This window comes from Chlorocebus sabaeus, chromosome X (assembly GCF_047675955.1).
Source record: "Chlorocebus sabaeus isolate Y175 chromosome X, mChlSab1.0.hap1, whole genome shotgun sequence".
In the NCBI taxonomy this organism is placed as follows: Eukaryota; Metazoa; Chordata; class Mammalia; order Primates; family Cercopithecidae; genus Chlorocebus; species Chlorocebus sabaeus.
This window is the reverse complement of record NC_132933.1, coordinates 108,910,680-108,924,223: the sequence shown is the minus strand read 5'-3', so window position 1 is coordinate 108,924,223 and position 13,544 is coordinate 108,910,680. Positions and strand designations below refer to the sequence as shown.

At 40.7% G+C, this 13,544-nt stretch overlaps 1 protein-coding gene across 1 annotated transcript in view; it reads right to left on the bottom strand.

The window, feature by feature from the left end:
* MAOB (monoamine oxidase B) overlaps positions 1-523 on the bottom strand; it is a 118,239-nt gene extending 117,716 nt beyond the window's left edge. The window contains exon 1 of the mRNA XM_007991454.3: positions 317-523. Coding sequence (XP_007989645.1) covers positions 317-362 — 46 coding nt within the window. The 5' untranslated portion in view covers positions 363-523. The remainder of the gene's footprint in view (positions 1-316) is intronic.
* Positions 524-13,544: the final 13,021 nt, after the last annotated feature.

Here is a 13,544-nt window from a genome sequence, read left to right as displayed (position 1 = left end):
CACCCCTTTTCCCTGGCTTCGAAAATTCCAGCAAGCGAAGGCCCAGCAGCCTTCTGGGGGAGAAGTTCAAAGTCTGGCCCCAGAGGTGCAACAGGCTTCCAGCCTCTGGCCTCTGGGTCCGAGGAACGCACCCAAAATTGCCCCCAAAGGAGGGTTCAGTGCACGGCACTCCGGACCCACTAGAGCCCCGCCCGTGCATGGAGAGTCTGGGGACTGCAGGGTCAGGCCCTGACCCACGGCCGCCCCCCGCGTCTCCCCCAGGCAGCCACCTGTCCGAGCGCGTGAAGAGGAAGGAGGGCGCACAGCCGCGACTAACCTGAGATGCCGCCCCCCACCACGACCACGTCGCATTTGTTGCTCATGGCGCTCGCCCCGTTCCAGGCCTCCCTGCTGCCCGCTGCTCCGGTTTCTGGGCCTCGATCCCAGTCCTGCCTGCCAGCCAGCCAGCCCGCCCGCCTGCCCGCCGGCCTGCCGCGCGCTGCCCCAGCGCACCAGCGCCTCGGCGAGCCGCTATATTACCCGCCCCGGGAGCCCGGACGCGCAGCCCCGCCCGCCCGCCTACGCGCAGGCCGGGTGCAGCGCGGGGCCACCGCCCCCGCCCGCAGCTCTGCCGCCCAGGCCCTGGGAGGGCGGGTGCCTGGGCGGAGAGGTCACTTAGGACCTCGAAGAGTCCCGCCCCAGAATCCCCACTCCTCAGCCTTCTGCACGGTATTTTCTCGTCACCCTCCCTAGTGCACTATCAGGCTTGGCGGCTAGGAGGACGGCAAATTGGGGTGTCTTCCTTCAGGGCCCGAATTATTTCCTGAGTGTAGGGCAAATAATAAGAAACTTCCACGGAGTGGTTTCAAGGTACCAGACACTGTGCTCAGCACTTTATGCACGATTCCTGTTCAAGCTTACAACAATCCATTTTGCAGATGAGGAAAGCAAAACATAGTGAGTGATAACAGAAGATAAAAAGTCAGAAAGAAAAAAAGAAAAGTAAAGCTAGGAAGATTCCAAGACCCACTTCGATTCACCACACGGTACTACCATTTCTTGGCATTCCCAGCCCACCTCACCTTCCTTCCAAATACCCACTTCTTTCCCCACTCCCCCTGCGTAATTAGGTCAGGAAGGGTCCTCACTAGCATCGCAAATGCCGCACCTTAAATACCCTCTGAAGCAATGCAGTGTGTCCTTGGTGGAAGCTGTTGGGGCTAGACCCCAGGAGACTGGTGGCAGCAGGGAAGAGGTCTTGGATGGGCAGTGTGGGATTCAGAGCCCCCAGAAGCAGCGAGCCAAGTTACCTGTGTGACCCTGGAAGGTGGATCTGAGGAGCCTGGTTTAGCCAAACGTAGGGATGATTCAACAAGATTATAGGGGTTTAAGCTAAGGTGACTCCAGGGAGAACAGAAGTTTATTTCTTCTGGACAGTAGGAAAGGCACCTCTGAGAATTAAAAGTGGGAAGAAGCAACATAGGGTAGCTTTTCAAGAAATAAACAGGTGAAGTGCTTCTGTTCAGGCCTGAGAGGGGCTGGCTTCAGATCTGGGGAATTTGATGAGAAACTGAAGCAAACCTCTGTCTCAGCCCACACCATTCCCTGTATCTACCCGCTACCAAGGTATCCTGAGCTTCTGCTGTCCTCAGATCAGAAGACAGTTTAGGTACTTCTGTGACGGAGTCACAGGTGACAGGAAAAGTCTTCGTCCACCTCTGACTTCCATCTGTCCTGCTTTGGTATAAAACAGCCAGACCCTGTCCCTGAACCCCGATCCCTACCTCATGTCCCCACTGCAGAGAATGAAGCTACCTTACCCTGCAGACAATTTGTGCTGACCTCCTCCTTACCATCCCCTATCTGGTCCACCTCTGTCCACAGGCCCCTGAAGCTGTGGGCTTCTTGGCTGTGGATACTGTCTCCTCACCTAGCCTGCAAGTGAATTACATGCCAGGTGAGGTAGGATGAATGGAGAGGATCTGCTATGGTTTGAATGTGTCCCCTAAAGTCCACATGTTGGAAACTCAATCCTCAATGCAACAGTGTCAGGACATGTTTAGGTTCCAAGGGTTCCACCCTCATGAATGGATTAATGCCACTATAAAAAGGGCTTGAGACAGTGAATGTGACCTCGTACTCCTTCTAACCCCTCATTGCCCTTCTGCCATGGGATGACACATTGGGAAGGCCCTTGCCAGATGCCAGCCTCTCAATCTTGGAATTTGCAGACTCTAGAACCATGATACAACAAATTTCTCTTCCATGTAAATTACCCCCCTTAGGTATTCTGTACTAGCAGCACAAAATCGACTAACACGAGATCCTTGTGGAATCTTCTTGGAATATCTTTTGCTTAGTTCCAACAGTGCAAGTCAGCCAGGGGTCTGGGGATCTAAGACTCTGAATAAAAGGCAGACTGATAATCCCTTTTCTATGTCCAACTGGCAATGAGACCGGGAGAGGAACCACACAGTTCCACAGTATCTGGAGAAAATTCGTTAGCAAACAGCATTTTCCCCAAACAAAGGTAATCAGTTACCTTGTGCTCCATGAGGTATGTTTTTTAAAAGAGTGGCAGGGGGATTGAATTAGACCCCAGGACTTGGTCATAGGAAAAACAGCAGCCACCTGTTGTCCCCATATACAGGCAATCATCCAGATCCATTCAGGGCCCTCAGTCTCTTAGGTGGGATAATTCCCAAGGTCTGTCTTCTCCATCTGCATTGTGTGGCCAGATGAAAAGAGAACTTTTCAAACTTGAACGTGCACACAAATCACCCAGGTTTTGGGTGGGGTCTGAAAAGACACATTTCTAACAAGCTCCAGGTGATGTCAGTGCTGCTAGTCCATGGACCACAGACTTGATCACATTCTCTATTCCAGGCCTCTGCCTCCCCATCATTTTGAGAACCAGCTCCATGCTCTAGAGCCCCTTGCCTATTTCAAGGTGCTCTTTGTAAGAAAGTGTCCATTCATTTTACCAGCATTTATTAAACACCTGCTACGCTGAGCCCTGGGGAAGAGATGAAAAGGATGGAGTCTGTCCCTGCCTTCATGGGGCTCATGCACTGCCAGGGAAGACATACAGGAAGAGTGATCACAAGCATAACTCTGAATATTGCCCTGGAATATAAAGCAGGGCTCGATAACCCAGCCCAGGCAATCATGGAGGACCTCCAGGAGGAAATGACATTTCTACTGGGGCTTGGAGGATGAATAGGAGTTAATTAACTACTGAGGAAGATAAGCACCCCAGGCAGACTGATCAGCAAGTGCTAAATTGAGAGGCAGGCCTGAGGCTGGAATAGTGGAAGAAACATACACAGGCTAAGGTAGAAAGAACATCTTTGGCTACCTTTATGACATCACAAATACCACAAAATTAATAGTGAAGAATATGATGATAACCTTAGATGATTAACAATAAATACAATGATAGGAATCATCACTTATTTTTGTGTATGTTTGTGTCTTGCCCTCCCAACTAGATAATCAATTCCTGCAGGAAGGGATAATGCATGATCTTTTATTCATCCATTCAAGAATAATTTATTGAGCAATAACTCTGTGTCAGACATTGTGCTCATCATTAAATATATGCCATTATAAATAAGACGCAATGTGAATTCTGGGAAAACTAAATATGGAAACAGACCATTACAATAAACCCAATTCATGTTCCAATGGAGCAGTACTCAACAGCTCTAACCAAAAAGCACAGAGAAGTGCAGTTTGCCCCTAGCAGTATTTGTTTGCCTTCAACTTGATGAAATCTATGTCTCTTTCATCAATTAAAATGAACTTACTTTCCTTTCATTTTTTTATTAGAAGACTCCCAAAGAGATAAAATGTTCTTATTACTTCTTTCTTACTGTCCAGCTTTTCATTAACGGATATTTCAGCGAATGTCTCATGATGCTACAGGCGGTTTCAATAAAGAAGTAAGCTGTGCAGAACAGAGTTAACCAGATATTATCTGAGTTGTACATTTCGCCTTTTTTTTTTTAAATGCTGGAAGCTTGACAGGGGATAGAAAATTTGTTTTAAAATTAGATTCTTCAGAGCTTTCCATTTTTTCCCCAAAGACTCCGTTAATCTTTTTAAAAACACATGTAGAGGAATAAAGTGATGAAAGGGTCAGCCGTTACAGCCAGGATGGCTTTTTAATAATGTTACATTGGAAGTGTTATAGGGCTCCTGGTTCTGCCCAGTGCAGTGTTCATCATCAGCTTGGATCCTAATCTGAGTGCATCCAACTCTTTCCCTTGAGGGCAATGAGAAGGTGGTAGGGGGCCCTTCAATGGAGCAAGACCTTGCTTTTGGACCCAAGGACTTGTTTAGGGAGGATCACACATCCTCAGGCAGCACAAAAGTTGGAGGAGCCCAGCTTCAATCGCTTCAATTCAAGTCAAGGCCTTTCACAGGAAAATGGGCTACAGAATCTAGGCCCAACTCAAAAGTCCACAGGCTGGTTTAAGATGCCAAAGGAAAGACCTACCCCAGAGCCAGGGACTGGTCAGGCATTTGATCAAAGTAAAGTTGGCAGGGAACAAGTCAAATGACAGGTGGGCATTCACAACTCACCTCAATTGACCGACAACCACGTGGAGGTGCTGAGCTGGCTTATAGAGACAAGGCTGAGCCACACAGAAAAAATGACTCTTACTTCCCAAAGAACCAGAATAAGGCCCTTTTCCTTATGGCACCATTGTCATAGTATGGGCAGGACAGGGAACATAGGGGCACATTACAGAGGGGTTGTCCCCAGAACATACAAAGTGAGGCAGAGACACCAATCCACAAGTCTTCGGAAAGATAGAGGTCATCCCCAAACATGCTGTAGAGCATGTTGAAGAAAAACAAGACCTTATTTGCATTATAAGTGCTAAGCAATCTGCACCCAAAGTGAAGTTTTTTACAATGACTGATGTCAAGACTAAGAATATTTCTACAACTTGGCAGGGTATGGTGGCTCATGCCTGTAATCCTAGCACTTTGGGAGGCTGATGTGGGCAGATTGCTTGAGCTCAGGAGTTTGAGACAAGCCTGGGCAATATAGTGAGACCTCATCTCTAAAAAAAACAAATTAAAAAAATAAAAAAGAATACTTCTACAACTCATACATGGGGCCCTAAACAAGGAATGGTGTATCAGAACAGATGACATGAAAAGAACTGTATGGCACACAGAGGAAGGTCAAATAGCAAAAATTCTGATCAAGAAGGAGAGAAAATCAGAACAAACATTTCTCAAGAACATTGGGTCAAGGATTTTCTCTAATTCTTTTAGTAAAAAGGAAATTAGAAATAAATATTAGGGTCTGAATACTAATTATTGATTGTTGAACAGAGTTATTTTGAATGAATTTTTCTGCTTTATATAATTCTAACTTCATAGTGTAAGCTCACTAATGCAGAATCAATTATTTGGTTACATTTATGTAGCCTTGAGTTAAATAATCTCTCCATGTTTTATTATAAAATAGATATTTATGTCATGTAGACTCCTGATGATGATTGCAATCAAGATACTGGTAACTATGGGTAATCAGATAAGAAAAGTAGCTCTTCTTATAGATGGCTACTGTAGTAAGACATATTCCTGGCTGGGAGAGTTATACGTTACAAAATGTTGCTGATAGCTTGGACTTGCGTTAACTTGAACTCTTCTAAGTAATAGAAAATCAATTTTTATGAATGGTTGAAACAAAGTATTCATTTGTATGGGAGAGGGCAAATAGAGACACTACAGGAAGTTAAAGCCTATGGCTGATGGTAATGTGTCTACTCCCACAGAATTGAGGATTCTATGCTCACAAATGAACCAAAATCCAAGAGACTTTCACAGCCTGGATTACCTGGGAAATGAGCAGGAGGTATTCTTATATCTGAAAGTTTGTATCCTTTGACCAACATCTCATTTTCCCATCCCCAAGCGTCTGGCAGTGTCTACTCTCTGTTTCTACGAGTTTGACTTTTTTTAGATTCCACATATAAATGAGATTATGCAGTATTTGTCTTTCTCTGTATGTCTTACTTCATTTAGCATAATGTACTATAGTTTCTCATCCATGTTGTCACAAATGGCAGGATTTTATTCCTTGTTATGGCTGAATAGTTTTCCATTGTGTATATATACTACATTTTCTTTATCCATTCATCTGTTGATGGACACTTAGGTTGATTCCATGTGTTGGCTATTGTAAATAATGCTGCAATGAACATGAGACTACATATCTCTCTTCGACATACTGATTTCATTTCCTTTGTATATATACCTGGGATATATACAAAGGGTTTGTATGGTTATATGGGTTATATATCAGTTCTATTTTTAGTTGTTTTTTTTTTTTTTGAGAAACCACCATATCAGCTGTGGTGGAAATTTCCACCAACCCACCAACAGTGTACAAGGGTTCCATTTTCTCCACATCCTCACCAACACTTATCTCTCTTTCTCTCTCTTTTTATAATAGTGCATAAGGTGATATTTCATTGTAGTTTTGACTCACATTTCACTCATGATTAGTGATGTTGAGCACCCTTTCAGGTGTCTATTGGCTTTTTGTATGTTTTATGTGGAGAAATGCCTATTCAGGTCCTTTGCTCATTTTTTAATTGAGTTATTTGATTTTTTTTTTTTTTTTTTTTTTTTTTTTTTTTTTTTTTTTGCTATTGAGTTGTATGAGTTCCTTTTATATTTTGGATACTAGCCTTTTATCAGATATATGATTTGCTAATATTTTATCTCATTTCACAGTTGCCTTTTCATTGTGTTGATTGTTTCCTTTGCTGTGCAGAAACTTCTTAGTTTGATGTAGTCCTCTTATTTATTTTTTATTTTGTTGCCTGTGATTTTGGTGTCATATCCAAAAAACAACAACAACAACAACAATGAAACACTGCCAAGATCAATGTCAAGGAGTTTTTTTTTTCTTCCTGTTTTCTTCTAGGTGTTTTATGGTTTCAGGTCTTATATTTAATTAAGTCTATATTCCTTTTTCAGTTAATTTTTGTATACAGTGCATGATAAGGGTACAGTTTCATTATTTTGCATGTGAATACCCAATTTTCTCAACACCATTTATTGAAGAGACTGTTCTTTCCTGATTGTGTTTTCTTAGCACTTTTGTCAAAGATTAATTGACCATATATGCATGGGTTTATTTTTGGGCTCTCTTCTGTGTTTCATTGGTCTGTGTGTCTGTTTTTATGCTAGTAACATACTATTTTGATTACTATAGCTTTGTAACGTAGTTTGAAACCAAGAAGCGTGATTCCTCCAGCTTTGTTCTTCTTTCTCAAGGTTGTTTTGGCAATTCGGGTCTTTTGTGGTTCCATATGAATTTTAGGATCATTTATTCTATTTCTTTGAAAATGTCATTGGGATTCCTCAAATCTATACATCACTTTGGGTAGTATGAACATTTTAACAATATTAATTATCCAAACCATAAACAAGGGATGCCTGTAAAACATATTTTAAAGCTTCTATGACTAAAGCAGAGTGGCATCAGTTCATGAATAGACAAAATACTCAACAGATTGGAAATTAAAGAAATTGATTCAATTACATATAGAAATTTATCATGTAATTAAAAGGAGCAGCTCAAATTCTTGAGGAAAAGATGGAGATTGTCATTTCTCCATAAGTTTTATTTTAAGCCGTCTCAAACTTACAGAAAAGTCGCAAGTACAGTACAAAGAACCTTTTATTCCCCTGAAGCATTTGAGAATAAGTTGTTGACATTATATTCTATCACTACTCCCAATACTTTAATATGTATTTTCTATGAACAAAGTCATTCTCCTACATAACTACAATACGGCACTCAAACTCAGAAAATTAGCAATGAATTATAACTACCAACGAATCCTCCTATCCTGTTTAATTTTTGCCAATTGTGTCAATAATACCCTTTCTAGCAAAAGAACCCAGTCCTGGATCACATGTTGCCTTTAGTTGTGCAGGCTCTGTAGACTCCTTTAATTTAGAATAGTTCTCAATCTTGCCTTGACTTTTCATGACCTTGACACTTTAGACAAATTTTGTATAATTACGAGACATTTTGTAGAATGTCCTTCAATTTGGGTTTGTCTGGTGTTTCCTTGTTATTAGATTCTTATTGTGTATATTTGGTAGAAATATTATAGAGGCACATTTGTGTTCTCCTAATTACCTCCTATTCTGCGGTGCACAATTTGAATTTGTCCTATTACTGGTGATGTTAATTTTGATTTCTTGGTTATAGTGGTGTCTGCCAGGCTTCTACTATAAAGTTATGCTTTTTACTTTTGTAGTGACTATTTTGTGGAAAAGTACTTTGAGACTATGTGAATACCTTGGTCTTCATCAAACCTTCAATGTATTCACTTATTTATATCAGTATGAACTCTCAGATTCTTATTTTATTTAATGGGTTATAATCCATTGCTAACTTTATTTATTTTCATACTCAAATTATCTGCGAGTTAGCCAGTGGGTATCCCTTCAAGATGACTTCTTTGTGTCTAAAATTTTCCTCTAAATGTAGTGTTTAATAAATCCTATGGTATCAAAATAACTGTATAGCCATAAATAAAAAGATAAAATGGGATCTATTCTTCACATTGTGTACCAGGATACATTCCAAATAGATCTGGAATTTAAATGTAAAACAATGAAACGTGATGGGTGAAATACTACATAAACTGAGAGTGGGAAAAACTTCCCTAACATTGACTCAAATGCAGAAGTACCAAAAGAAAAGATGAACAGACGTGGTCAACCTTGCCCTTGTGGTGTTCACAAGATGTCCAGGACCCTTTACCTGGCTTCAAGGCAATCCTGTGAGCTGACTTTAGTCTCGCCTGCTTTCAGCAGCACTCCCAATAATTCCACAACATAGACCCTCTTGGGCAAGCCTCCTCAAGTTCACGCAGGCCCATTCCAGCCTCTGCATCTTTTCCAGGAACAGGGAGAGAGCCCTTCCCAGAACCCGAGCAGCTGGCACCCTCATCTCTGACTTCCCAGCCTCCAGAACCGTGAGAAACAGACTTCCATTGTTTAAGCCACTCAGACCATGGCATTTTGTTATGGCAGCCTGAGCAGAGCAAACACAGAATGGCAGGCTCTTTTTCTCTTCTACTTTTAGCCCTCCTCAGGCTACTTTTTTAAAAAAAATTATTATTATTTTTTTACTTTTTCTGCTCATGTACCCTTTCTGAGCCACTTTGCTAAAGACTCCTGTGCCTTCTCTGTTACTTCTGCATGATTTCTTCCTTCTTGGTTCCCTGGTCACATGGTTTCCCAATTTCCCAGGCCTAGCTACTAAGCTACTTTGGTGAAGCCTTTCATGTTACTGGGAATGTTGCCTTTTCTGTCTCAGTAAATCAAATGGCCCATTAGCCAGTCCTTGAAATACCTTATGCCCATAAAAAATCTACGGTGGAAATGTCTTCAAATTTTACTGTGATTTCTCTAATAGATAGTCTTGAGTTTAGGTACTTGTAGGGGAGGGGGGCAGTGGATATTTTAAAATTGGAAAATTTTAGCTAAAGGATTTTTAAAAGGAAGCCAGCAGAGTTCAACTAAGTCTTTTACACACTTTTTGAAAGAAGCAATGTGACAAAGCCTATGGTCTCACTTTGGTTTCTTGTGCATCACTTGGAAAATTGCTAAAACAATGGATGCTTAACATTCTTACCATACACAAAAAGAATGATAAGTTGGGGAGGTGGTGGATATGTTAATAGGCTTAACAGGATCTTTCTACCATGTATACATAGATCAAAACACTACATTGTACTCCATAAATGTATACAATTATTATTTTTCAATTAAAAATAAGTGAATAAATATTATTGGTTTTAAAAGAATGTTCTGTATGCTATAACAACTTTTTCACAGCTATCTGGCCACGTAGACTAAAACTATGATTATACTAAGGATCCCAAGATTCTCTGAACTCCTAGGGTGCTTTCTAAATTGTCTAACAGAAAAAAGATAAAATTATGCTCACTATAGAGACCCAATCAAATGCAGTGTGTAGACTTCTTTGGATCTTGATTAGAGGAAACCAACTGTATTTTGGAAACAGCTGAGGAAACTTGAATATGGGCTAGATGACATTAAGAAATTATTGTTCATATTATGTGTCATAACGGCATGATGGTTATATTAGAAATGTCCTCGTCAAATAGAGATGCATACTTAAGTATTAGAGGATGAAATGACACTGTTTGAGATCTGGTGTAAAGCACTCTAGGAAAAAAAAATAGTGGTGGCTTGTAGATAAAACAAAACTGGCAAAACAGTGACAGATGTTGAAGCTGAGTGAGAGGTGCATGGGGGATTATTATATTATTCTTTCTACTTGTATGAATTTATGAAAATTTTCAGAATAAAATGTTTTAATAGTACATTGACTATAATTTTATTAAGCATATTTTACTATGCTCAGATGATTTGAAAGTTGGCAACCAGTTGGTAACTTTGTGCAACTAGGTTGAGTAATAGAGGATTTGCTATAGTCTAAAGAAAATAAAGTTTTTCCATCTTTCTTACTCTGGTGAATCATTCGGTTTATTTTTTCTCCACCTGGAAATTCCCTGGAAAAAAATACAAATAAACCTTTTCACCTCCTCAAGACACATGAAAATTTAATACCTTTCAATCTTTAGAGGACTAGTGATATGAGTCACAGAGCTGGTAAAGATCTTTGGAGCCATTTGTATAACCCCTCTGTTACCTCCCTCCAGCAGTCTACCTAAAGCCTTGGAAGCAAAGAACAAGGTCAGCAGCAGGCAGGCTCAAACGATGAGGGAATAGAACACCCAGAGTCTCGAAATAGGAACAGGAAGTAATGTCATCTCTAAAATTTCCTTCTGTTAACAGCAGCACCCATACAGCCAAGAAGAGAACTCGGAACTCCTGGCTATGAAAAGCAAGTATAAAAAAGCTCAAATATTGTGAAGTCACATTTTATGTGATGTAGCTCCTGTTTGTGTAGTACTCTGCTACATGTGGGACATTTACTGGTAAATTCCAGGAAGCAGAACATTTTCAAGTTCCAAAAAGCATTACTCAGAGCTGGTGTTGCAAATAGAAATTGACCTGCTGAAATGAGGTTGAGTGCTATTTTGCAAAAACTATGCTTTCTTGGCATTCAAGTGAAGTCATTTCATCAAGTGCTGAGATTTTAGAGAAATCTCAGTAATTTTCAGTCATAATATTCACTGTAGAGCTAGAAAAATGTTCATTTATTGCAAAGTGCTACAATGAAAAAAATATTATTTGAGGTATAATTTCCGTGGTTAATTATCCAAATAACTGAGGTTAGAACAAGTTGTTTCTCTACATTAACAACATACCAATGCCTTATGTAAAACTCCAGTTTGGAATGTAAAGAACTAAAAGGCACCTCATCTGCCCTATATTTCCACAAAACAAAACAAAAACAAAAACAGCGTAGGACCAGTCTCCTCTCCTAATGTGATACTTAGGAGTCATATCCTAAACTCCACAATTTCCTGGAAGTCTATTCTTTACTTTAGATCACAGTTGATTTAACTATGATGTGAATATGAACTAGTATTAGGTTGGTGCAAACATAATTGTGTTTTTTGCCATTAAAAGTAATGGTAAAAACCACTGGCCAGGTGCCATTACTCACGCCTGTAGTCCCAGAACTTTGGGAAGCCGAGGCAGGCGGATCACCTGAGGTCAGGAGTTCAGGAACAGCCTGGCCAACACGGCAAAATCCTGTCTCTATTAAAAGTACAAAAATTAGCCAGGTGTGGTAGCGGGCTCCTGTAATCCCAGCTACTCGGGAGGCTGAGGCGGGAGAATCGCTTGAACCCAGGAGGCGGATGTTGCAGTGAGCCAAGATCAAGTCATTGCACTCCAGCCTGGGTGACAACAACAAAACTTTGTCTCAGAAAAGAAAAGAAGAGAAAGGAAAAGAAAGGAAAGAAAGGAAAGGAAAGGAAAGGAAAAAGAAACCACAATTATGTACATTTGCACCAGCTAATATAAATAGTCACTGTCCCTACCTTTGGAGGAAGAATAACTTTCTACCTACATTAAAGGAATAAGACAGCTGATTGCTTATTTGGGTACTGACTGTACATCCAGTTCTGTGTCACATGCCCTTGGAGATGTAGGGAAAATACTAGAGAGCCTTTGCCCTATAGAGGGTTGCCATATTGAGCAAATAAAAATATAGATGCCCAGTTAAATCTGAATTTCAGATAAGCAATGAATAAAATTTTAAGATAAATTGTCCCATGCAACATTTGCCGCATACTCATACTAAAAAAATTATTTAATGTCTCTCTCAAATTCAAATATAGGTAGATGTCCTGTATTTCATCTGGCAACCCAGTCTCCCAAAAATACTTCCTTCTGGTTCAGGAGGAGAAATCAACACATTGAAATCAATTTGAGACTAATAAGTAGCAGAATATAATCAAATGTTATATTATGGGGCACAAAAAAGGCGAAGTGTTAACAAAAGTGGAATTCCTCCAATAGGCAATATGCTACTCAAGGAACTATGTCTTTTGGGATTTTTCCTATGTCCCCAGACCTTAGCACAGTGGCAGTGGTGTTTAATGGATCCTTAATGTGTTTAATAAATGAGCAAATAAATGAATACATCAGTCAGTGTGAGAGGATTTGAGGTGGGTCTTGAAGGAAGATAAAGATATGTATAGATAAAGAATAGCAGAGCAAAGGAAAGGACATAGCTGTGTTGGCAGGAGACTGGGCAGAAGCAGCTGTCAAAAAGGAAAGTTTCTATAGCAGTGGTTCTCAAAATTTTTTCTAACTGAGAACAACTTAAGCAGAGCAAAAGATTCCACAGCTGGTGACTCTACTTGTTGCACTTTCCAGTAGGAAAAAATAACTAATGAAACAAAATTAAGTAAAAGTCTACAGAATTGCATGCAATGCTCCTAGAAAGACTGATGTGAAGATTACCTTTTTAGGTCAGTTTATACCTCTTTAGGGGAGTTCTTGTTACCCACTAGTGGCCTAGGAAGTATATTTTTAGAAATATTAGACTAGAATGTAGGTGTTAAGTTTCTTGAGATAGAAAATGAAAAGTAAGAAGGCAAATACTAGGTCCTCAACATTTTTTTTTTTCTTGAGACAGAGTCTAGCTATGTTACCCAGACTGGAGTGCAGTAGCATGATCTCAGCTCACTGAAGCCTCTGGTTCAAGCGGTTCTCCTGCCTCAGCCTCCCGAGTAGTCGGGACTACAGGTGTGCAGCACCACACCCAGCTAATTTTTGTATTTTTAGTAGAGACGGGGTTTCACCATGTTGGCCAGGCTGGTCTCAAACTTCTGGCCTTCAAGTGATCCCCCTACCTCGTCCTCCCAAAGTGCTGGGATTACAGGTATGAGCCACCACACCTGTTCAACATTTTGATATGAAAGTATTAATATGAAGTGCATACACTCTGGCCTGGCAGAGCTTAAAGGATCTTTTTTTTAAGTCACTTAAAGCCACCTGGGACCAAGAAGGAACAAGACCTAAATTCTAGGATTGCTTCAGGGTAGATCAGTTGAGATCTCAGT